The sequence below is a fragment of the Myotis daubentonii genome, chromosome 6 (assembly GCF_963259705.1).
Source record: "Myotis daubentonii chromosome 6, mMyoDau2.1, whole genome shotgun sequence".
Taxonomy (NCBI): Eukaryota; Metazoa; Chordata; class Mammalia; order Chiroptera; family Vespertilionidae; genus Myotis; species Myotis daubentonii.
In genome coordinates this window covers 93,982,967-94,007,738 of record NC_081845.1, presented here as the reverse complement: position 1 = coordinate 94,007,738, position 24,772 = coordinate 93,982,967, and the positions used below count along the sequence as shown (strand labels likewise).

Here is a 24,772-nt window from a genome sequence, read left to right as displayed (position 1 = left end):
GCTGGGTGTTGTGATCTTGAGTCATGTGTCTTTCGAGGCCTGTGGTTGGATGTCAGGGGGTCGGGGAGTGCCCAGGACAGGATGACTGGGGGCTGCCTGGCTGACCACCATCGGGCTGGGGAACTGAGGGCTGGTCCCTTCGCCTTCCAGGGCCCCGGGTCCTGTCTGTGGGGGGACAGTTATACCTGAGGCTCCTGAGTAGCCATTCGGGTCCCGGGTGCCTGGGGATGAGCACTGACCAGGGGAGCTGGACATGCGGGGTCCCAGACTCATGGCTCAAGGGTGAATTTGACCCTTGACCAGGTTTCAATTTTTTAAAAAATTCCTCATCCAAGGATATGTATATACACAATTTTTTAAAAATTTTATGGAGGGAGGGAGAAAGACAGAGGAATAGAGAGAGATCGAGAGATCGAGTGGTTGCTTCCTGTACATTCCCCAACCTGAAATCTACGTATGTGCCCTGAGTGGGAATCAAACCCAAAACTTTTGGTGTATGGGCAACACCAAACACCTGAGCCACGCGGCCAGAGTAGCAATTTCCCAAGTTTTAAAGCAAAATTCTAAAAGTGATTACTAACAGACTGTGGCTTCTCAGAGGGAAGGTGGGGAGGGAGGAGGGAGGGAAGTGATCAACCAAAAAACTTGTGTGCATATATGCATAAGCCATGGACACAGACAATTGGGTGGTGAAGGCCTGGGGCGGGCCGGGGGAGGCTAGAAGGGGTCAGTGGAGATAAAAGGGGACATACGTAAGACTTTCAACAATAAACATTTTTTTAAAATAAAAAAATAAAATCAGTTATTTATATCCCATATAATAAAAGGGTAATATGCAAATCAACCAAACAGCAGAACGACCAGTCACTATGATGCGCACTGACCACCTGGGGGCAGACACTCAATGCAGGAGATGCCCCCGGGTGGTCAGTGCGCTCCCACAGGGGGAGTGCCGCTCAGCCAGAAGCCGGGCTGATGGTTGGCAAGGGCAGCAGCGGTGGTAGGAGCCTCTCCTGCCTCCATGGCAGTGCTAAGGATGTTTGACTGCTGGCTTAGGCCCGCCCCCCGGCCGTCAGTCTGACATCCCCCAAGGGCGCCTGGACTGCGAAAGGGGTAGGCCGGCTGAAGGACCCCCACCCCAGTGCACCAATGTCCTGCATCGAGCCTGTAGTTTTATTATTATTATATTACTAGAGGCCCAGTGCATGAATTCGTGCACGGGTGGTGTCCAGCCTCCCCGGCCCCAATTGGGGAGGATTGGGGCTGGGCCTGTCAGGAGGAGAAGATGGCAGTAGGTTGGCTGGCTGGCCCGCCTGATCAGGTCCGATCAGGGCCGGGCCAGCTGGGGTGAGGGGCCATGGGCGATTGGGGGGCCGATTGGGGGCGAGGCCAGCCATGAGGAGGGGCTGTGGGTGGTGGGCCGGCCAGCCCCACCCCCAAATGGGGTGGGGGTGCCAATTGGGGGCCAGCGGTCTGGGGGAGGGGCCATGGGTAGCTGGCTGGCTGGCCCTGCCCCTGATTGAGGTGGGGTGGGGGCTGATCTGGGGTGGGGCTGGGTCAGGGGAGGGGCTGCAGGAGGTTGGCCATCCAGCCCCACCCCCTATTGGGGTGGGGGGTGTGATCAGGTGTGGGGGAAGGGGTAGCGGGCCTATTGTGGTGGGGTGGGCTGACCGGGGGTGGGGCTGGTGGGGGGGAAGGGTGGGGAAGAGGGGCGGGGAGGAGGGGCGGGGGGGCATTTAGCCGGTTGCCCTGCCCTTCATTGGGGTAGGAGAGTCTGATCAGGGGCAGGCCGCCCAGGGGGAGGGGCCGAGGGAGGTTGGCTGGCTGGCCCCACCCCCTGATTGCCGGTTCGCTGACCACAGTGGGCATCATAGCGACCTATCATTCGGTCATTTGGTCGTTATGGTTGTTACGGCATTAAGGGCACTGGCTTTTTATATATAGAGATTATATTATATGTATTATATTTATTATACTGTATTTATTATGTTATTTTCCAGCCTCTGAGAGATAGAAATTCTATTATTTGTGGCCAAAGGCACCCTAACCACAGCGCTCTGTGACCAGGGCCACTCTGCTGATGGCAAAAGGCCAGGGGGCCAGATTGTGTGTTCTCGCGCTCTGCACTTAGTCATTCTGGGTAGAATTTGGCTGAGACCCACCCTGACACCTTCAGACCAAGCTGCTATAAATGAAGACCTTGCCCCTTGACGTTTCCTCATCTCCCCATTCCCAGGGGCCATAACAACAACAACAAAAAATAAATAATGAAAGTGATGACTAAGGCCAGTGGTTCCTGGTGGTCCAGTCCCAGGCTCCCTGCGTGTGCCACCCGTCCCTGTGCCGGCCTGACCCCCGACACCATTTCTGTGCCCCCCCCCTTAGGGCTCCTCCTGGAGGATTTCTCAGGGGAGTGGGCACGACTGGAGCTCTGAGCTCTAAGCATGGTTCTGCCAGGCCCAGGCCCGGCCTCAGCCGCTGCTCCAGCCTCCACCCCCTGACGGGTCTCCCCTGGAGCAGGGCAGGGGTCCCAGCTCTACTGCCAGCTCGCCGTGTGTCCCCACTCCCCCACCCCCCATCCCCACCCCTGCACCGGGTCTCCGCTCTACCCCCCCACCCCCCACCCCCCACCCCTGCACCGGGTCTCCGCTCTACCCCCTCACCCCCCACCCCCCACCCCCCACCCCTGCACCGGGTCTCCGCTCTACCCCCTCACCCCCCACCCCCCACCCCCCACCCCTGCACCGGGTCTCCGCTCTACCCCCTCACCCCCCACCCCCCACCCCTGCACCGGGTCTCCGCTCTACCCCCCCACCCCCCACCCCTGCACCGGGTCTCCACTCTACCCCCTCACCCCCCAACCCCCACCCCTGCACCGGGTCTCCGCTCTACCCCTCACCCCCCACCCCCCACCCCTGCACCGGGTCTCCGCTCTACCCCCTCACCCCCCACCCCCCCACCCCCCACCCCTGCACCGGGTCTCCGCTCTACCCCCTCACCCCCCACCCCCCACCCCTGCACCGGGTCTCCGCTCTACCCCCTCACCCCCCACCCCCCACCCCTGCACCGGGTCTCCGCTCTACCCCCCCACCCCCCACCCCTGCACCGGGTCTCCACTCTACCCCCTCACCCCCCACCCCCCACCCCTGCACCGGGTCTCCGCTCTACCCCCTCACCCCCCACCCCCCACCCCTGCACCGGGTCTCCGCTCTACCCCTCACCCCCCACCCCCCACCCCTGCACCGGGTCTCCGCTCTACCCCCTCACCCCCCAACCCCCACCCCTGCACCGGGTCTCCGCTCTACCCCCTCACCCCCCAACCCCCACCCCTGCACCGGGTCTCCGCTCTACCCCCTCACCCCCCACCCCCCACCCCCCACCCCTGCACCGGGTCTCCGCTCTACCCCCTCACCCCCCAACCCCCACCCCTGCACCGGGTCTCCGCTCTACCCCCTCACCCCCCAACCCCCACCCCTGCACCGGGTCTCCGCTCTACCCCCTCACCCCCCACCCCCCACCCCCCACCCCTGCACCGGGTCTCCGCTCTACCCCCTCACCCCCCAACCCCCACCCCTGCACCGGGTCTCCACTCTACCCCCTCACCCCCCAACCCCCACCCCTGCACCGGGTCTCCGCTCTACCCCCTCACCCCCCAACCCCCACCCCTGCACCTGGTCTCCGCTCTACCCCCTCACCCCCCAACCCCCACCCCTGCACCGGGTCTCCGCTCTACCCCCTCACCCCCCACCCCCCACCCCTGCACCGGGTCTCCGCTCTACCCCCTCACCCCCCACCCCCCACCCCTGCACCGGGTCTCCGCTCTACCCCCTCACCCCCCACCCCCCACCCCTGCACCGGGTCTCCGCTCTACCCCCTCACCCCCCACCCCCCACCCCTGCACCGGGTCTCCGCTCTACCCCCTCACCCCCCAACCCCCACCCCTGCACCGGGTCTCCGCTCTACCCCCTCACCCCTCACCCCCCACCCCTGCACCGGGTCTCCGCTCTACCCCCTCACCCCTCACCCCATCCCCCGGTCTGATTGGATGTCTCCTGAGGCTCCTCTGTCCCAGCAGCCTGTCAGGGCGCTGACACAAACCCCATTATTCAAGGATAAATGTACTACAGTCCCCCCCCCCCCACACACACACACAGCCCGCTTTCCCCAAGCCTCAGGGTGGGCTCAGCGCAGGGAGAAAGGGTCAAGATGGGGGCTGGATCTGTTCTCCACCACGCAGCCTCTCCCCCAAACCCACCTCCAGTGACCAGGGCCTGGTTTCAGCCAAATGGCGGACTCTTCACATGAAGACAAATGGTTTTCTTGTCTCATGTGCGCAGGCGGTCCCAGCAGCGGTGGGAGCCCTGGATGCGGGGCCAGGGGCGGGTCAGGGAACACCTAGGCGGGACGGGGTTCTGATGGGCAGGTGGGCAGAGGAGAGGAGCCCGAAGTTTGCTGCCAGCACAGGAGGTGTCATGGACGGGTGTGTGCCGCAGGGGGGACGCCCCGTGCCTGTGGCAGATCCCCACAGCTCCCCTCATGGAGCTCCCACTGCCAGCCGCTCCCCGAGCTCCCAGCCTCTCCAGCCCCGGGCCCAGCTGGGCTGTGGAAGTAGGTGGCTCCGGACAAAGATGGGGCAGATGGGTGGGATGAAGACAAAGCCAGTTCAGCAGAGCCAAGCGGGGCTCCGGCCAGGGTCCCAGCCTGCGTCCTCGTCCTCCCAGGGGCTGGGCAGGCAGCGGGGCCCCTCCTCCAGGTCCAGGCCCAGCTGACAGACCAAGAAGCTGTTTGCTCACTGCCGGGTGGGGGTGGGGGGTAAACTTTCTTCTGAAGACAAAGTTGCTGAGGGCAGAAGGCGGCAGTGCAGGGCAGCATTTAACCCTCGGTGCCCCGGGCAGCGCTGGCCGGCTCCGCTGGCTCCCTGAAGCCGGCCCTCAGAAGCTGTATTTCTGGGCCTCGGGCGCTGACCAGTCCTGAGGCACAGAGAGCCCCGTCCTGGTGGGTACAGTGCCTGGTTCTGCGGCTGCTGATTGGCTGTGTGTGAGCAAGGCAACGGCTCTGAGCCTCGGTTTCATTATCTGAAAAATGGGGAGTTAACCCCTAATTTGGGGGGAAGTTTAATGACCGAAAAAAAAAAAAAAAAAAGCAGTGGAAGCACATAGTCAGCCCTCAGGACTCCTGAGCTCGGTGAACAAATGCGAGAGACGCAGGAGGAAGCCGCGCGAGCTGCTTTGCCCAGAGGAGTGGGCAGTGGGTTCCCACACACACACACACTCACACTCACACTCACACTCACACTCACACCCTTTCCCCATCACACCCTCCCACCTCTACACCCCACTCACAGGGCTCACCGCTTCCAAGAGGGCACGGCAGGTCTGCGGCCTCGCTCTTCAGGAGAGAGGACCTCCATCAAGCCTACCTCTCTCCCACCCTGCGCTGCAGATCCAGCATCCCACAAGGGGGACTGACGCGCCCCCCTCGGTCCGCCCCCCCCACTGCCCCCAGCCAGAGCCCCTCCAGTTGGCCAAGCAAAGATAAGGGCTCTGGGCCCCCTGGCCAGAGGGACAGACCCTGGCCCACCTCAGGCAGCAAGCCCTGACCTACGCAGAGCGAGAGGGTGGCCAAGGACCCTGCCTTCTCTCAGCCCGAGTGTGGCCCCTCCTTTCAGCCCAGGACAGGGCTGGGGGAGACAAGGGCCATTCCAGCCTCTTCTTGGCCTGCAGGACCCCTGCCACTCTCCCACAGCTTCTGCCAGCCAATGCTCCCCTTCCTTTTAGGCTCAGCTCAGAGCCACCTCCCCCAGGAAGCCTCCCCTGACAGCCCCCGGCCCCTGCGACCGGAACCCCCTTGAGCATCGATGGCTGTGCCACTCACTCACTGCACAGACACTGGGGCCATGTCAGCTTCCTGGTATCTTTATTACCCACTCCCAGGGGCACCTCTGGCTCCCCCCTCCCCGCACCATGCCAGGCCTGGGTGGCAGAGAGCACTGGACTGTGGGTGGCCTTGCACAGTCATTGCCAGTCTGTCAGGTCTGGTCTGGGAATGCTGGGATCGAGGCAGGGCGTGCCTTCCCTGGGGGCTGTGACCACTGGGGCAGCCGGGTGCCCCTGTCCTGTAGTGGCTGAGTGGCTGGCACAGGAACAGGGGGGCCTGAGGAGGAAGCACCCCAGAGGGACGGTGGGGGGCAGAGAGCTCACTCGCACTCTGGGAGCGGTGGGCCCTGCCCTCCCCGACCTTGGACTCGGAATGCCAGCAGACTCCCCCCCCCCAGCGCAGGGTCTGCTGGGGAGGGGCAGCCAGAGGGAGGCCTGGCCCGCCTCAGATGGGGTGCACAAACTGGTAGACGAGGCGCTGGGAGATGTCCGGCTTCCGGATGATGCCCTTCTTGTAATACTGGCGGATGGAGCGGCTCAGCTTGTCGTAGTTCATGGCGGGGCGGTTCTTCCGGATGCCCCACAGCCGGGCCACCTGGGCGGAGTCCTCGATTTTGAAGATGCCTGGGGGGCAGGAGGCCCAGAGACGCCAGCGGTGCAGGCGGGGACCGGCCCAGCCAGAGGGAGAGAGACCAAGAACTGCGGTCAGTTTCTCAGAAAGCCCCGGCCAGCGGGCCGCAATACCTACGCCCGGGTGTGCTGGGGTTAAAGAAATGTGTACAAGGAGCGTGCACAGGGCTCAGTATGTGGTAAGTAATGCTCTGGGGTCATGAGCCTCCCGGGGGCAGGGTGAGCCTGGGTACCCTAGTGGGTTATTTGGGACCCGAGGACCTGCCCTTGCCAGCCTCTGCTCCTACTGTGGGGTGTGCACACCTTACACAGAAGCCCAGCGCGGCTGTGACGGTGCCCCCAGCTCACTGGCAGGTCACCCCACCCCATCGCCCCGCCATGCCACCCCCGCCACCTGCAGGTCCCTGGCCTGAGTGACCGCTTTGCCGTCCTCAGACACCAGCCCACACAGCCCCGCTGGCAGACTTAACCCAGGAGAGGTGGTGCAAAGAGTGGGCGTGGAGCTGGGCCGCCCTGGGTTGAGTCCTGGCCCTGCCCTTGTCTACCAGACGCTGTCTGAGCCCTTTCTCCTGCCGTGAGAGGGGCTGGTGGTGACAGAAGAGCTTAGAGTGGGGCCTGAAGGACGTTCCCTCAGGCAGAACAATTGCATTGTTAATACTCCCCAGTTCTCATTCTTAACCCTCCCGGCAGGCCCAGGTCAGCACACCCGCTGCAGGCAGCTCTCCCAGCTCACCCCCTCCCTGATCTCCCTTCCTTCAAACTCTAGTGGGACCAGCTCCCCAGAGGCACGGGGGACCAGCAGAGCAGCTACCACACTCTGTCTTAAATATACCCGTAGCAGCATCATGCCTGTGCAGGAACTTCTCTTCCACCCCTTCTAGCCCCTTCTCCTCCTCCACACTCAGCCCGAGCCACCTCCTCCATGAAGTCCTCCTGGACCTGGGCACAGCTGCCCCCACGGTTCTGCTGCAGCCTGACATGCCCTGCACACCAGCTCATTTCACTGCTCGTTCCCATACAAGACTGTAGGTCCCTCGAGGACGGGGTGCAGCTGAGTCCTCCCTGGACCCTCAGGACACATCATTCTTTGTAATGTCCACTGAGCAAGCGTGGAACCAGAGGAGGTGCTCAGCGAAGGTGTGCGGGGTGAGTGAACCTGAAGGCCGAGGTCAGGCACCCACCGCTACTAATGACAAACTGGGGCCCCGAACCCAGGTTCCTTGGCTCTGAGCCTTTGCCCACACACGCACACACACACACACACACACACATGCATGCATACACACGCACGCACGCATACACACGCACACAAACACACGCGCGCGCGCACACACATGCATGCATACACACGCACGCACGCATACACACGCACACAAACACACGCGCACGCGCACACACACACACACACACACACACACCATGTAGCTTGCGCTGCCCAGCATGGTAGCCTCCAGCCACAGGTCGCTCTTGAGCACTTGAAATGCGGCAAGTCCGAGCTGGGGGCCGTCGGTGTAAAATACACACCGATCTTAAAGTCTGAGTAAAATGTCCCGTTAATACATTTTATATTGGTTACGTGCTGAAATTATAATGTATGACATTGAGTTCAATAAAAGTCGCATTAAAATGGATTTCACCTGTTTAGGGTGTGTTTTAATGTGGCCGCTCGGAACCTGATCTTACACCCGTGGCTCACACAGTGCTGCTCACTGGCACCCTCAGGCTCCCTGTGAAGCTGTGATGTTTTGAGGGCACAGACTGTGTCCCGTTCTCAGCAGAATTTCAAGCGCCTGCCATGACTCAGGCGCTGGGGACCCTGAACAAGACGAGCCTGGCGGGCGACACAGACAGACGTGGGCGCACACTGACTCTGACCCTGAGCAGGTCCACTGACAGCGGCTGTCTGGCATTCAGGGCAAGGGGGGGAGGCCGCTGCACCCCTCTACCCAGTCCCTCTCCTCCCGGGGCCCAGGCCGGGGGCCCAGGCAGCCCCCCGCCCGCCTCAGCGCCCTCAGCGCCCTCGCTGCGCCAGCCGCTCACCCTTCTCCTTGTTGAGCCACCGGATGAAGCGGCCGTAGCTGTGGGGCTTCAGCAGCAGCTCCTTGAGGAACTGCCACAGGTGGATGGGCTGCCCCGAGCAGGACGAGTCCACTTCGCTGTCCGTCCAGCTCTCCTCGCTGGTCGAGGCTGGGCGGCCAGGGAGGGTGGTGGTGAGTGGGGACCTGCGGCTGCCCCTGCTTCCCTGGCGGCCCCCCCTCAACCTCGGAGCACAGAGCCCGGCCCTCCCTGCCCCGCCCTGCTCACCACAGAAGTGGACAGCCCCGGCGGAGGTCCTCTCTTTCATCCAGGCCGCTGCAGGACAAGGAGAGGAGGCTGGGACCCAGGAGAGGCCTCGGGGGGGGGGGCGTTTGGTGGGACTGTGGGCCCAGAGGCCCAGGTGTCCCGGTGGTCCCCTCCCTCCGGCAGTCTGGAGCTGCTTCCGGGACGGGAGTTGGGGTTTCGGAGCTGGGAGGGGTCTAGAGGCCCAGGGGCAGGAGAGAGGCAGTGCAGCCTGGCTCATCTGTGAAATGGGGTCGGGACTCCCCCTCCCGGATCTCGCAAGGATCGTAGGTGATGAAGTCTGCACAGCGCCTTGCTCAGTGTCCGGCATAATCAGCACCCCTACCTTCCAGCTGCCAGGTCCCCGGCACTTCCACCCTCCTGCTCTCTGCCCCCCACTTCCCGCACCCGTCCCCCCACCTCAGACCAGGCAGTGGGGGAGTGAGAGCAGCCAGTTTCCACCCACGTCACCACTGGCACGCAGCCTGGCACTGACCACTGCCCTTGGCAGTCACTGGCAAGCAGCCGGGGTGGGCAGGACACTGGGCTCTGCTGGTTATATGAGTAGGTCCTTCCCCTTATTCATCTGGGCCCTGACCTACGGAGCAAGCGCTGCCTCCAGCGTGGTGGGCTCTGTGCAGGGCACCCGTGGGTGCCCCGTGAGAGGACATGGGGTTGGCATGCAGCCTTGAGAAAGAATAGGGCAGCCGAATGCATCCCAATGGGAACAAGCTGCAGGTACTCTGTCAGGTACAGAACAGTGTACACGCTGAGACTGCTCATGTTTAAAAGGGTAAAACCACGCATACGTCTTGGCTTGTATCTGCATAGACTTTCCCTGCCCAGATACCCAAGAAACTGGGAACAGTGGGTGCCTCCAGGGAGGGGGATCGGGAAGCCGGGCTCAGGAGTGGGAGGGGAATTACCTTTTATGATATACTATTCCCACAGTCTTTTAAAAAGTGTATACAATTATTCCCTCATTACTTCTTCAATGGAAAACAGCAACAAACAAACGAATAAAATTTTAAAAGGGCAAGGAAGGCCCGGCCGGCATGGCTCAGTAGTTGAGCATCGACCTATGCACCGGAGGTCACGGTTCGATTCCCAATCAGGGCACATGCTCCGGCTGTGGGCTCAGTCCCAGGGCAGGGCGTGCAGGAGGCAGCCGGTCAGTCATTCTCTCTCATCAGCGATGTTTCGGTCTCCCTCTTTCCCTCTCCCTTCCTCTCTGAAATCAGTAAAAACACTTTTTTTTTTAAGGGACATCATAGCACCCACCGTCCATCGGCTATGATGTCTCACGTCCTCTCGGTCTAACTTCTACCTCTAACTTCCCGCGTGCTCTCTCCAAGTCTCTGGGCTCGGCCAGGGCCGGGAGGCGTGGGGCTCCAGGAGGCAGCGGCACTTGGGGCCGGATTCAGAGCAGAGCCCAGCGAGAGCAGCCTCCCAGCGGGCATCCTGGCCGGAGAGTCCCTGTCGGGGTCCCTGGCTTGGAGCCCGGAGGGGCTGCCTCTGCCCACACCATGTCCCACCTGATTTCCAGATGTCCAGGTGGGCGTGCAGCACCTCCCCGCCCAGGGGCGAGCGCTGGCGGAACTGCTCCTCCGACATGGCACACAGCTCCTTGCCCCCCAGCTCCTGGAAGGCCTTGCCCACGGGGGGCAGCCGGTACTGGTGCTCTGTCCACAGCAGCCACTTCTGCACGTTGCCTGGACTCCAGTCCACGGGGTCTGGGCAAGAGACACTCCCTCAGCCGCTGAGGGCACTACCGGAATGTGGCCCCCTGTGCTCGCCTGGGGAACGGGGAGCTTGTGGCCCAGGACCATGGACTCCGGGGTGGGGGGCAGGACAGGCCAGGCCCTCTTGAGGGGCCCTGCTGAGGGGTTCCCCAAGAAGAGAGTGGGGTGAGAGGGAGGGACCTCTGTACCTCCCACTTCATCCAGACCTTGGGTTCCCCCAGACACCCAGCCCCTCCAAAGGGCCTTTTGGGGAGCTACAGCCCTGGAACATGTGCGCTCCCTCCCCAGCTGCCTTTTGCCTTCCCCAAACCTCTCAAGGAACCAGAGAAAAATCCACCCAGAAATTAATCTTATAACCCCAACCTCCAACCCCTACCATATTTTACAGATGAGGAAGCTGAGGCACAGGGAGCTCCATCTCCTTTTCCAACACCTAACAAGGGGCTGGGTGCATAGTAGCGGCTCAGTTAACATGCATTGAATGAATGAATGAATGAATGAATGAATGGCAAGTGACAGGGTGGCCAGGGGCAGCTACAGGGCTCAGCGGCGGGAGGGCGTCATGGCTGCTGTGGGGTGAGCCTGGCAGGGCACATGGGCGGAGGCCAGGCCGGTGAGCATGGTCACAGTGGGGTTCCAAGTGAACACTGTGGCCTCAGCTGGTGCCCCAGCTGGGTGACCGGAGGCTGGGCCGCCCCCACTTGATAAGCCCGTTTTCCTCTCGAGGGTCAAAGCAATTTGTTCCTGTCCCCATTGTTCTAGGGCAGGCCCCTCCCTCCGCAGCCCAGTGTGGGAGCGAAGGCCCCATGGGAGACCTCCCTGGGAAGCTGGCCTGGGCAAATGGAGAGCCGGGCATTGGCAGGCGCTGCCTTAAGGGGGCACCAGCTGGGGGTCGGGGCATGGCCCAGAGGACTGCTAGGAGGAGAGGCTGGCCTGAGGGATGCCTGGCGGCCCTTGTGGGAAAGCAGCACCAAGTGGGATGCTCATATGCCAGGGCCCACGACCAAGGAGATGGGCAGGCCTGCCAGAGCTGCAGGGATGCGGGAGGGACAGGGCTGAGAGCCGCAGCCCCTCACCCACAGCATCAGCTCCAGGGCCTCACCCTCCAGGCCCTGACAGACCCCCTCATGCCAGGCCCTGGCAGATCCCCTCATGCCAGGCCCTGGCAGATCCCCTCATACCAGGCCCTGGCAGACCCTCTCATGCCAGGCCCTGGCAGACCCCCTCATGTCAGGCCCTGGCAGACCCCCTCATGTCAGGCCCTGGCAGACCCCCTCATGTCAGGCCCTGGCAGACCCCCTCATGTCAGGCCCTGGCAGACCCTCTCATGCCAGGCCCTGGCAGATCCCCTCATGTCAGGCCCTGGCAGACCCTCTCATGCCAGGCCCTGGCAGACCCCCTCATGTCAGGCCCTGGCAGACCCTCTCATGCCAGGCCCTGGCAGACCCCCTCATGTCAGGCCCTGGCAGACCCTCTCATGCCAGGCCCTGGCAGATCCCCTCATGCCAGGCCCTGGCAGATCCCCTCATGCCAGGCCCTGGCAGACCCTCTCATGCCAGGCCCTGGCAGACCCCCTCATGCCAGGCCCTGGCAGATCCCCTCATGCCAGGCCCTGGCAGACCCCCTCATGCCAGGCCCTGGCAGACCCTCTCATGCCAGGCCTCCTGATGTTCCCTCCTCATCAGAGCCCTCGTCACCACGGGACCAGGGACACTCACATATTTATCTACGACGTTTCCCTCACTATGTCAGCTTCATAAATGAAGAAGCATTTGTGTTGTGCTCACCACTCAGTTCCCCAGTGCTAGAGCAGGGCCTATTAAGTTGTTTCCTGAGCATCTATTATGTACAAGGTGCCATCCTAGGACCTGGGACATGGCAGTGAACACAACAAACGAAATCATGTCCCTTGGGTGTGTACATGCCAGTCGGGGAGAAAGATAGTGAACAAGAGAAAGAAATAAGACAGGCAGCATAGAAGATGTTATGTGCCGTGAGAGAAAAAAAGCAGACGGAGGAATGGAGGTAGGGATGTGAGCAGCAGAGGGGTCAGGAATGGCCTCGTTAGGTTGGGGCCCTTTGAGTTAAGACATGAAGGAGGTGAGGGATGAGCCAAGTAGATATTGGGGGCAGCATGTTCAAGGTTGAAGGACTACCAGCAGGTGCAAAGGTCCTGAGGTGAGTATTGTGGGAACAGCAGGGAGGCAGGTGTGGCTGAGGAGAGAGCGGAGATGAGTCCGAGAGGAAGTGGTGGGCCAGATGGGGTAGAGCTCAAATTCACTTCATCCGGCACCTACCGGGGCGGACTCCGGGCTGGTGCAGCTGGGCACGGGGCGCAACCACCCCAGCCTCCGCTCACAGGCTCACAGCTGTGTGTGCTGGGCGGCCCGTGTGGAGAAACACCAGTATTCCTGGGGCTGCCTGAGGCCCAGCCAGGGTGTCCCCCAGCCCCCGTGACCGCAGCCGGCTGCCCCCACCTTGCGGAGCTGGGCGGGCGGAGGCTCACCTGCCGTGATGTTGAGCAGCTTGCAGGCCGTCTCGATGTCCTTGAGCACCTCGCCCACCACCATGGACTGCACCTGCTCCAGCGAGTGCTCCTCCAGGCTCAGCCCTCCCGGCGCCAAGTCCAGGCTGCCCCCGGGCGCTTGGCTGTCGATGACGGGGCACTGCTCGGGCTCCTCAGGCGGCTCGTCCCGACTGCTGGCCCCGGGGCCCTTGGCGGCCCAGCTGCTGTTGTCGGGGTACAGCGTGTCCAAGCAGGAGAGGTAGAAGGTGGGCAGGCCCTGCTCGGGCGTGGCCGGCGGGCTGGGGCTCCAGTCCCGTCTGTCGGGCCCCGCCACCCCGGCTGTCACCTTCTCGGGGCCTGTCCGCAGCACAGTGTTGGGGGGCAGAAGGAGGCGGCTGGGGGGCAGGCTGCTCAGGCTGGGGCTGGCGCTGCCCATGCCGCTGCTACTCGGGCCAGCGGCTGCGTCTACAGAAATAAGAGGGAGTCAGGTCCGGCTGCTTCCCACCCCCATGGGGCCGCTAGGCTGGTTACAGGGATGAGGGGCCCCGTGGGCAGTGGCTGGGCCTGAGGGAGTCGGCTTCTGGGTCACTGGGCAGCTAGGATGGGGCTGGAAAGACAGTGGGGCGGGGGGGGGGGGGCGGCGTTGGGGCAGGATAGGACGCGGCAGCCCCCTCACTCCCAAGGAGCCAGGCTGCGGGCAGCGCAGGTCTTTACGCGTGTGGGTCGCTTAAAACCGCCTTCTGCTTCTTGACCTCCTTCAGGCCTCACAGCGGAAGCCACGAGAGTCCCACTTGACAGATGAGCAAACTGAGACCTAGACAAGGAGCCGTTAATGTCTAGCCCCGTTTCCCCTCCGGCCCACACCCGGCTCCCAGACCACTGTCCTGTGGAGGAAGTTCCTTCTGAGAGCTGGCCTAGATCTTTCCTGCTCTGGCAAAGCTTGCTTTCCTTTGCTCGGCTCTTGAAGGAAGTTGGGAAGGGGGAGGGCCACCATCATCTTTTTTTTTTTTTTCCCCCACCACCATCTTCATCCGCCAGGTGCAGGAAGAGAGGAGCGAGGAGGGGTGCGGTGGGATTAGAGTCCCTCACAGGGTGGGCAGGCAGCCCCCTCCCCTTCCCACAGGCCATTTGCGGGGTGCGTGTGAATAAATTCCCAGTGTGAGGCTGATGAGGTGGTCAGTGAGTACCACACAGGTGTGCCTGGCCCCTGCTCAGGGCTCGCACCCACCCCCCCTGGTCCTCCCCTGAAAGGTGCTGCCCCAGGCCCCTCTCCACTCCCAGGCCCTGAGGTGGTGCCCACGTGCTGACCTGCAGGCCCACTTTCTGGGGGCAGCGGGGCTGGTGAGCAGGCCCCCCAGGGGCAGCGGCTAGAGCTCCACCCCCCCATCAGTCACCCGGCTCTGCGGTGCCCGGCCCTGTCCTCTGAGCCCGTGACTGGAGTGTGCGGTCTGGGTGACCAGGGCACTGGAGACAGGGGCAGACACCAAACTGGGGTTTCTGGGGTATTTCCGTGCCGTGCTGGCCCAAGACTGAGGATTAAAATAATAAGAGAAGGAGACACCAGCAGCGGTGGAAGATCACCAACAAACACACGCTGCCCAGGTACGGGGTGCCGCCCCGGGAGGAAGGAGCGTGGGACCTGCCAGGATCCGTGCCCCCCGGGCACTGCCCCCCGAAAGCAGAGGCTCTGGGGGCACACCCGCCAGCAGCGCCGGGTCGGCGCCTGAGAACTGTCTGGGAAGGCGAGTCCTCAGGCCGGAACCGGGGCGGGGGGAGCAGTGCCGTCCATGGCCCTGGGTGATCCTGACGCGAGTTCACGTGGGAGACGCGCTGCCCAAGGGCATCTGGCCATAGGGGGCTGGTGGCTGCCCTAGCGGTGGAATTGATGTGCCCGTCTCCAGGCCCCGTGGGACCGACCTGCTCCGCTGGTGGGAGGGAAAGGAACCCCATTTGGGAACTACCCCGGCTCCTCTAGGGCCGCAGCCAGCCCGCTCCACACCCGCGCCCTTTCCTCGGGGGAGCATGGCCGGGTGAACGCCGCCCAGGGGCAGCGGCCCCCCATCCCGTCCCGTCCTGTGCGGGCCCAGCCTTCCCAGCTTCCTTGGCAGCCCTGCCATCGACCGTGGCGGAGAGAACGCCAGCAGGAGAGAGGGCGTTCCCTTGGAAGCTCCCTTTCAAGGGCTCCTCTAAGTGACAAGGAAGGAAAGGTCAGGGGTGGGGCGGGGGAGGGCGGGATGGGGCTTCGGGGGACAGAGGGCAGGCCTGGATCGTCCAAGTCCTTCTGTGCAAACATGCTTGTGTGCCGTGGGCTCACATTATTTGCCCAGGCAGCACCCACAGCCCGCTCTTCCCCGGGTCCCCACCCCGGCCAGCACCCACGCCCTGCCCCTAGGCGACCCCGCCCCTGGAGGGCCCCCTCAGCTCCCCGCCCGCCCGTCACCCCAACCTGCCTCCCGCCCCGTCCACGTCCCCATCACCCCAGCCTGCCTCCCGCCCCGTCCACGTCCCCATCACCCCTGCCTGCCTCCCGCCCCGTCCACGTCCCCATCGCCCCTGCCTGCCTCCCGCCCCGTCCACGTCCCCATCGCCCCTGCCTGCCTCCCGCCCCGTCCACGTCCCCATCACCCCTGCCTGCCTCCCGCCCCGTCCACGTCCCCATCGCCCCTGCCTGCCTCCCGCCCCGTCCACGTCCCCATCGCCCCTGCCTGCCTCCCGCCCCGTCCACGTCCCCATCGCCCCTGCCTGCCTCCCGCCCCGTCCACGTCCCCATCGCCCCTGCCTGCCTCCCGCCCCGTCCACGTCCCCATCACCCCTGCCTGCCTCCCGCCCCGTCCACGTCCCCATCGCCCCTGCCTGCCTCCCGCCCCGTCCACGTCCCCATCGCCCCTGCCTGCCTCCCGCCTGTCCACGTCCCCATCACCCCTGCCTGCCTCCCGCCCCGTCCACGTCCCCATCGCCCCTGCCTGCCTCCCGCCCCGTCCACCGCCCCTGCCTGCCTCCCGCCCCGTCCACGTCCCCATCACCCCTGCCTGCCTCCCGCCCCGTCCACCGCCCCTGCCCGCCTCCCGCCCCGTCCACGTCCCCATCGCCCCTGCCCGCCTCCCGCCCCGTCCACGTCCCCACCGCCCCTGCCTGCCACGTGAGGACAGTTTCTGCCAACACCCGGGCCACGTGCCAGGAGCGGAAGCTTTTCCAAGAAGCAGGAGCCCTTGCCTCCCTCGTGGCCCCGCGTTTGCTTGGCCTCGGCCACAGGTAGGGTGGGAGGCCGCTGCTGTGCTTCGGGGCCCGTGGCACGAGGGGTCAGTGAGGATGAATGGGCAGGGCAGGTGGCGGTGTTTGCCGGGCGGGGATGTGATGACACGTTCCCGTCACGTTTGTCAAGGGAGCTGTGTGGCTCTCGCATCGTCCCCGTCCCGCTGCCGGGAGAGAGGCAGCAGGGCCTCCTCGGTCCTATTGGTGGGTGCGGGAGTCCAGTGCAGCCAAGTGACGTGCACCCGGGTCTCCACTCCTGCCTCCCCCGCACCCCAGACCAGCTCCCCATCGTCTTGCCCCTGAGCCCAGGAGCCTGCTTGCAGCCGGAGCTCGGTCCCTGGAGAACATACTCGCTACTGAGAAACCTTGAAAGCAAGAGACACACGAGGCGCAGGTGTGTGCGTGACTAGCTGTGCGGCAGGAAGAAAGGCCGCTCACTCGTAGATGAGACCCAGGGGCCCAGGGCTGGGGGCCCCTTGCCTTACTGGTCAGGGAGCCAGGAGCGGGTGTGCCCGGCCTGCAATTCTGGCCTCTCCCCCGGGCACCGGGGCGGACTCGGTGGGAAGAGAGAACTGCGGTGAGCACCTCTATGCCCCCTTTCCTGCCCACAGCCTGGGTGACGTCGACGGGAGCGCCCCATTTTCTAGATGCTGACAGGGAGGCTCAGGGAGGTCACGCAGCTGCCCGAGGTGCCCGCTGGCCGTGGGGGCTCTGTTCGCCGCACACGGTCCCTCGGAGGCTCTGCTGTGGCCGGTTCCCTCTGCCCACCTCTGGACTGGGCAGCGTGATCCTCCAGAGTCCATTCCCACCTCCTGAGTTCTCATTCCACCCACGGTCCAGCTCCTTCCTCTCCATCCCCCTTCCATCGGGCACCCCTGCCTCAAGAGCCTCCCATGGCTCCCACCGCCTGTCCTGCCTGACCCCGCTGGCTGGCGCCCACCTCTGAGCCCACCTGCTCCCCAGCCCAGGTGATCATGTGACTGTGTTATAGAAGGGACACAAAGCCGGAGTGGGGAAGGGGTTCATTTGCTGGTTGTGCCGGGTCTGGCTCAGACCAGGGGTCAATGGACACATCCAGGCGCCCCTGTGCTGTGGGCAAGACCTGGCTCTTCCCTCTTGTGTTGTTGTCCCCCTGCCCAAGCTGCCCTTCCTTCTCATCACAGCTCAGCCCAAAGCCCTCCTCCCCCAGGAAGCCCTTCCGAACAGCTCCCTGGTCTGACTTCCCAGCGCTCCCCATCTGTGCCATGCAATTCAGCTCTAATTACATTCACAGGGGACTGTCGCCCATGAGAACACACGTTACTGAGAAAAATGAAGCTCGGTGAGTGGCAGGGACGTGCCCATAGCCACACGGCAGAGCTAGGACCAGACTAGAGGCCTGCTGAGCCTCAGGCCACTGCTCCCCAGACCTCGGTCCTGGGAGAAGCCCAGTGTTTGGCAGGTCCAGGTGCCTGGACGGCAGACCCAGCCCTCCCGACAGCCTCTGCTGGCTGGGCCCAGGGCTGCCCGTCTCCTGAGCGATGCTGCCCGTTTCCTAACCTCGCGCGGATCTGTTCTGGATTAAGGATCAGGGTGTCCTGGCTCCACCTGCCCCAGAGGCTTTGGCTCCGACTCCAGACAAAGAAACTTTGGTAACAGCTGGTGGAGGCCAAGGCCCAGCGACAGGGACAGGCCCTGGGGCAGTGGCCAAAGGGATTAGCCACCTACCGCCCCTTCTCTCAGCACCTCCTGCTCCCCCACGAAGACAGGTCGAGGGGATGAGGCCAGGGACCCAAAGTCACAGATTCACAGCAGCTCTCCTGCCACCCTGGGCCTGCTCTCACCCCTGGGGCCAGGAATGTGGCCAGGTTCTCACTCCCACCCCCTCCCCCGATTTCTCTAAAAACAGCCTCAGGGAAGTGGTGTTACCAGGGGCTCTGCACTAAGGCCTGGGCTGTCCTGGCTCCATGATCTTTACCCGGGAGGATTGTGAGGGGTTAATGTGCCGGAGTCCCCACCTCAACGCTGAGACCCAACCGCAGTCTGCCCAGAGCCCAGGACCCTGGCTGCAGACCCCAGTGAGGAGGGCACTGAGGGGCACAGGGTGGGGCCAAGTGACGGAGCCCCACTCAGCTCCGAGTCGGCCTCACTTCCACTGGAGCAGACCTTCAGCCAGCTTACCTGCTGGGGTCCCCGGCCCTGGCTGTCAGCCCTCCCTCTGCACCCCAAGGGCCTCCTTTATTGGGTCAGAGTCAGGAGGCCGCGGGGTGACTGGGCCTGGCCAGGAGCCATGCATGGTCAGCACCTTGGAGAGAAGCCTGGCCACAGGAGGTCCCGGCCCTGCCCTAGGCTGCCCCTCCAGACACCCCCTGCTCACCCTGCCGCTCCTCCCCGGCCCCCACTTCTCCTTGGACGGCTCTGGCCCCCCATGGAGCCACAGCTGCCTGGCCCTTTGACACTGCTCTTCAGACTAGCTGTGCTCAAGAAAAGCCCCAGCCCCTCCTCACTGACCGCCTTCCACGGCCCAGAGTGCTGGCCTCTCTCCAGTGGACGGCCACCCTCGTACCCAGGCAGGGCCCCGGGGCGGCCACCTGCAGGCAGCCCTCTCCCAAGCTCCCTGCTGCGGCCATCCCTAAGCACCTGCTGCCACGGGGTCTCCGAGGCGAGAGAAGGGAGGGGGCTCCTGGAGGGACTCGCCCGTCTTGGGCTCAGCTTAGGTTAGACCCGGTGGCTATCCCCACCTCCTCGGCTCCTGACTCGTCCAGCCACTGGCCTCCTTGCTCAGGAGCCCTGCTCTCCGGAAGGTTCAACTTGAGGAGCCAGCAGGGGCCGGGGAGCTGGGGTGTGTGGGAGACAGGGGGATGGGATGAGGCCATGTGGGGGCCAGAGAGTGGTGGGGAGGTGGGGGACAGGGCACAGGAAACAACAGGGTCAGGAAATATCAAGGAAACCTGGTCTCTGCCATTGTTCCCGCGGATCCCACGGCAGCCAGGAGCCGCAGGCACAATTCCATCAGCTCTGTCCCCCTCTGGCTCCTGCCGCCGCACTGACTCGCGTCCAGCCCCTCCGGGTCAAGGTGAAGGGTTCTCTCTCCACTGGGCTCTCCCAGCCTCAGTCCCGTGTGACTGCTCCAGGCCTTGGGGACCGAGTCCCACCCTCTGTTTGGGGGGCTGGGTCCCCTGCACCTGTTCCCTGGAGTCGGGGTCCAGAGCCTCTGGAAGACGTGGCCCACCCTTCTGGGCTGGCAGGGCACCCGCCCAGCGGCCCTCACCTCTCGTGTCGGCATCGCCCTTGGGCCGCCCCTGCCCAGGGCATCCCCTCCCCAGCGCCTCGGTGGGCACAGACGCCCAGCCCAGACAGGCCCAGGCCAGGGAGAGCGAGAGGCTGAGGCCAGGCCAGTACCCGACTTCCCGCATGTCAAGTACAAATCCTGCCAGACGTTCAGTTTCCAGAAACCGCAAATCACGTCCTCACTCGGCTCTGCTTGAGCGCACACCGTGTGTGAACACCTTCCGCGTTTCAGGCCTGGCGAGCTCCTGGCCCTCCCTGGCCGCCATGCCCGGCCGCTGCACGTCCCCTCTTTGGTCACCACCCAGAGGCTGCCTCCACAGCCCCCTTCCGCAGCCCCTGCGCCCCTGCACTCCTCCGGCACCTTGTCTACCCTCCCGCCCCCCAACACTCGCTACCTGACAGGGCTTTGTGGGTTTGAGCGTCGGGTCCCCACTCTCCGCCCCTGGGCAGCGGCCCCTGCGTGAGGACACACGATTTCACCTGCCTCTGCCTGTGGCGCTTTCACCAACCCTCAGCCCCGGGGGGAAAGGGGGTTCCCAGACACTGCGTCCTGGGGTTGGCATGACAAGGCAGAGCAGTGATGTGAGCAGATGCTTGTCTCCCGAGAGGGTGCCCACGCTGGCCCCTCGCACCCGGTGCTCACCCTCCGTGGCTCCTGCAGGCCCACAGGCTGGAAGGAGACGGCTCCACCAGCCCTGGGGTCCTGACCGGGCTGAGGGGGGATGTGCCCTGGGCCCAACACCTAGGGCTTGGAAAGGGCGTTAGGTGAAGTGAAGGCACCCCAATATTCAGAAAGTGATAACAGTCCAGAATGGACTGTCCTGAGAGACTAAGAAAAGAAATCACTTAAAAAAAAGGTTTAAATGGGGGTGGGTGGGCTATTAAGGGGTTATTAGGCAGCCACCCCCAGATCTCTCGCCTCAATCCCAGAGCTGGAGGGAGAAGGAGGGGGCTCCTCCATTCTGGTGGTGCCCTTTCTCCGGTCCTGGTGGGCGCTGGTCCTTCCGGCCACCAGCAGGGTCACACTAGGCCCCACCTGGGAGGAGTGGGCAAGGGAGAAGGGCGCGCACCCTCCCCTCCGCAGAGGGGAGAGAGGAGAACCCGGCAGGGCACGTCCTGAGCTGGGAACATGCAAACGAGGCAGGGGAAGGAGCCAGGCATTAAATGTCAGCAAGAGCCCAGGGCAACTCGCTTGTGCAAAGTTTGCTTTGGGAAGAGTTGTTCCACCTGACAGGCCACTTGCTCGGCTGGGGGCGCAGGGTGGGGCGTGGAATGGGATGGGGTGGGGGAGGGCCCCAGACCAGGTTTGAGCCCCAGCTTCCTAGCTCTGGGACTAGGGAAGTGACTTGGCTTCCTCTGAGACTCAGTTGTCCCGTCTGTAAAATGGGCCATCAGGAGCATGTCTTAAAGGGGTGGTGAAGATTGAGGGAGCGGGTGGATGGAAATTCCTTGTGAATTATGGTGGGCTGAGCATACATGAAGGTGGCACCTGGGAGCAGGTGAGGGAATGAGACTGGAGAAGAGGGGAGAGAAAGGTGCCCTGGCTGGGTGGCTCAGTTGGTTGGAGCGTTGTCCCATATACCAAAAGGTTGCAGGTTTGATTCCCAGTCAGGGCACCTGCCTAGGTTTCGGGTTTGGTCTCCGGTTGGGTCGTGTATGGGAGGCAACCGATGGAGTTTCTCTCTCACATCAATGGCTCTCTCTCTCTTATCCTCTCTCTAAAATCAATTTTAGAAAAAGAGAGAGAGGGAAGGGAAAGGTAACGGGGTACAGAATGAGGAGAACAAAGGAAGAAGCAGGTGGTGACGGTGGAGGGGCAGGGCTGAGGGTGGAGTCTGGGGAAGAGTTGAGGGTGGTGGTGAGGGAGGCCTGAGCCCTGCCCTGAGGCCGTCTTGCTCTCCAGCCGGTCTAGGACAGCTGTGAGCTTCAACCGCCCCTCCCTGACCTCTAGGAGGGGCCAGAGCCTGGGCCACAAGGCGGGGAGGCACACACGACCCGGCCAGCCAGCCTGCTCCACCAACTCCTACACAGCCTTCAAAACCCGGCTCCAGGTTGCCTCCTCCGTGAAGCCCCCCTGAACAGATGAAGCCACCTGCCTAACCTCCTGACATAGGCGGTGCAGGAGGAAAAGTGACTTCCCCCAAGTCACACACCGTGGGCCTCCCGTTCCTTCTCGCCCTCCCCGGAGGGTCTCTGTCCCCAGGTCAGCCTGAACTGACCTCCTAGGTCGCACTCACGCTGCACCACGCCCTTTAGCACCAACCTGTGCTCTCATTGCTTCAGTTATTAACTGTTTATCTGCAACGACCTCGGTGGGAAACAGTGGGCTCTCCCAGGCTCTTCTCCCTGCTGCCTGGTCGCCATCTCTGAGCCTTGATTGAGCACCTACTGGGTGCTCCACTCCCTCAGGCTTGGTTGACAGAGCAGCTCATCTGCTCAGGGGTCCATGGGACCGGCCGAAGTGTGTTAGGATTGCTGACACCGTGAGCAGGTCTGGTGGGGACTGAGTTTTCAGCTCTGGCCCCGCCTCTGCCTGGAGCAGAGGGGTCACTTGTCCATTCACTGTTGGGCTCTCAGAGGGGAGGGTGGTCCCCTATCCTGTGAGTGCTCACCTCCTCCACACCCCAACCTCCCGGGGAGCCCTGAGGATGTATCCTCTCCCCAAAGCTCTGTGAATTTGGGGTGGTGAGACTCCAAGTTTGGCGTCACTGGCTCTCGCTCCTCCTCCAGGGGGCCAGGGGGCAGGCAGGACGGTCCTCGCTGGCCTTGGCAGTGGTCTGGGTCTCCCTATCTATGGGTCGCCTCCTGCCCATCCCTGCCTGCCACCTCAGAGCTGGGCAGCCCAGCGCCTGTTTGCTTTGTTACTCAGCTGAGCAGCTGGTGCTGGGGAGATGCCGCTTTATTGGGGGTGCTGTGAAGCTGTTTATTGGGAAGGTGGGGGCAGGAAATGAGGCCAAGTCCTAGCCCTGGCTAGGGAGGAAAAGAAAGGCCATGACCTCCATAGAGGGACAGACACTTGAGGCTTATGGCCTGGGTGTGCCCAGCTGGCAGGGTGCGGAGAAATCCAGGGCTAGCTTGGTGGGACTGCCCACTCCCTAACATGCACAGATGGGCACACATTCATGCACAGACACCTGCACACACAAGCACACACATATGCACATTCACACACACAATATACATGCACACACATGTGCGTACACTCACACACAATATGCACGTGCGTGCGTGTAAGGCACATACATGCACACACTCAACACGCGCTCACGTGTACACACATGCGTATGCACACACATGCACGTATACACACTCACATATATACGCACCTATGCACACACCTTTTCTGACCTCAGGGGAGTCCTCAGACCTCCAGACCCTTCAGCTTCCCACCCGTCACCCCCGCCACCTACTTCCCCCTCCTCCCACAGAAGGAATCTGCAGATCTTAGAAATGAGCCTCTTCATGGACCCGTTTCTCTCCGAGTGTGCCCAGCCCGGACCAGGGGCCTCTGCTCCTCCGGGTGCCCAGGCAGCCAGCTGGTTTGCTCTGCAGCTCCCCAACCTCCTGGTTCCCGTGCCCACCACTGCCCTGATGGGCCCCTGGCTCTGGGCTTGTCCCCACTGCTCCAACCTGGACCCTGCCCCTGAGCCTCCAGACTCCGGCGAGCCCCCACCCACGTGTGCCGGCCCGGGGAGAGCTCTGTGGCCAGCAGCCCTGGCAGCAGCAGGAAGACCGCTGTGATCCACCGGCCGAACACAGCGGCCAGGTCTCAGCCGAGTCTCTGCATCTGCAGAGCAGCCACCCGCAGGCCAGCAGGTGGGCTCAGCGCTGAGCCCGGAGGGGCCATCACAGACACGGCCCCCAGGCCTCGCCCGGCCAAGGGACTCACCGTGGCGCTGGGGCGGCCCAGGAAGGCAGACTGGGCAGCACGCAGAGAGGCGGGGGCTTCTGAGGGTGAAGGACCAGGTCGCAGGGTCACTGGTGCCTGGGAGGTCCCTTCTGAGCTTGCAAAGTGCACCTCCAAGTCCTCTCAGTCACCCCGTCCCCGCCGCTGGCAGGAAAAAGCCCGTGCAGGGCACTGGGTACCTCCCCCTGCACTTACCCGTTAGCTGCCTGGCGCCCAAGTCGCCTGCTGCAGTGGCAACCTCCGGGGCCAGGAGGAGGCGGGGCAGCTTGGGCCACTGCTGAGTCTCAGCCGGGCATCTGGGGAGCCAGTGGGACCAGGGGCCAGCAAGGCTGGGGACAGAGGTGAGGGCCGCTGGCGGCCTGGCCACCCTCAAAGGGTAGCCCTCTGAGGTCTCAGGGCTGTGTGCCCTGTAGAGAGCCCCAGCGCCCAGCCCAAGGCCACCTGCTGGCACCGTGGCGGGACCCAGCCGGAGGGCTTCCTGGGGGCCTCCGCGGGCTCTGGGCACTGGCCTAGGTCCCCGGGGCAGTGTGGACGCAGCTGGAGTGCAGGAATGTGCTGGGAGGAAGTCAGGCTGCCGTGGGATGAAGAGTTGGCTGGGCCTGATTTCCCATTATAAGTAATCCTTCCTTATTTACCTGAACAAATACACTCCCTGCTTACCTCAGACCACAGGCGGGCTCCCGGTTAACCCTTGCAGGCCTTCCTCTCCTCACCGGGGGAATCTATACCCTGGCAGCCAGGGAACTCATTCATTCATTCACACACTCACTTACATTTGTTCATTAGTTGATGCATAGCTCCTAAACTCATACTGTGTGCGAGGCACAGGGTATATATCAAGAGGGAGCACTAAAAGGGACCAGCCAAGGGTGAGGGACAGACAAGCAAGCAGCAGTGGAAATTCAGAGCCTCAATGGAAGGCTGTGGGAACCCTGAGGCCAGGGAAGTCAGGGAGGGCTTCCTGGAGGAAGTGCCTGGCTCCCCAGGCCAGGGATGGAGGGAGTTTCAGAGAACCCTGAGGAAAGGGACCTGAGGCTCATGGGCCACCCGCCCTGCAGGGGAACGATGCTCCCTGTGCCCCTGGGCACAGGCCCGGCACACAGTGGTACCGGAAAGGGCTGGTAGCTAGCTTTCCCAAGCCCGATGCGGAGATCGGCCAGCAGCAGCTTGCTCTCCCACAGCCCCTGAAGGGTGGAGGCAAGGAGGGAGGCTGCGTGCACACCCACGTCTAGGCACCCACCGCCCAGGCCCCTCCACGAGTCCAAGGAGG

The 24,772-nt window shown here is 63.4% G+C and overlaps 1 protein-coding gene across 2 annotated transcripts; it reads right to left on the bottom strand.

Moving 5' to 3' along the window:
• Positions 1-5,899: 5,899 nt before the first annotated feature.
• Positions 5,900-24,098, bottom strand: SPDEF (SAM pointed domain containing ETS transcription factor). 2 transcript variants are annotated; one of them, XM_059701924.1, is made up of 6 exons: positions 23,698-24,098; positions 13,074-13,538; positions 10,361-10,558; positions 8,811-8,858; positions 8,547-8,693; positions 5,900-6,500 (listed from the first exon to the last, which is right to left on the bottom strand). In XM_059701924.1, exons 2-6 carry the CDS (start codon positions 13,507-13,509, stop codon positions 6,322-6,324), a joined length of 1,008 nt encoding a protein of 335 aa, XP_059557907.1. In that variant the 5' UTR covers positions 13,510-13,538; positions 23,698-24,098; the 3' UTR covers positions 5,900-6,321. The 2 variants fall into 2 exon arrangements, with proteins under 2 accessions (XP_059557907.1, XP_059557906.1); XM_059701923.1 differs by lacking the exons at positions 8,547-8,693; positions 23,698-24,098 and adding an exon at positions 21,859-21,881.
• Positions 24,099-24,772: the final 674 nt, after the last annotated feature.

What these genes read in the sequence shown, in the direction of transcription:
- SPDEF (XM_059701924.1), bottom strand. Translation starts at nt 13,509, where the DNA reads ATGGGCAGCGCCAGCCCCAGCCTGAGCAGCCTGCCCCCCAGCCGCCTC. An exon ending in CCTGGACATCTGGAAATCAG is followed by an intron (nt 8,859 to 10,360) that starts GTGGGACATGGT and finishes CTTGTCCTGCAG; the next exon opens with CGGCCTGGATGAAAGAGAGG. An exon ending in CGGGGCTGTCCACTTCTGTG is followed by an intron (nt 8,694 to 8,810) that starts GTGAGCAGGGCG and finishes CTGGCCGCCCAG; the next exon opens with CCTCGACCAGCGAGGAGAGC.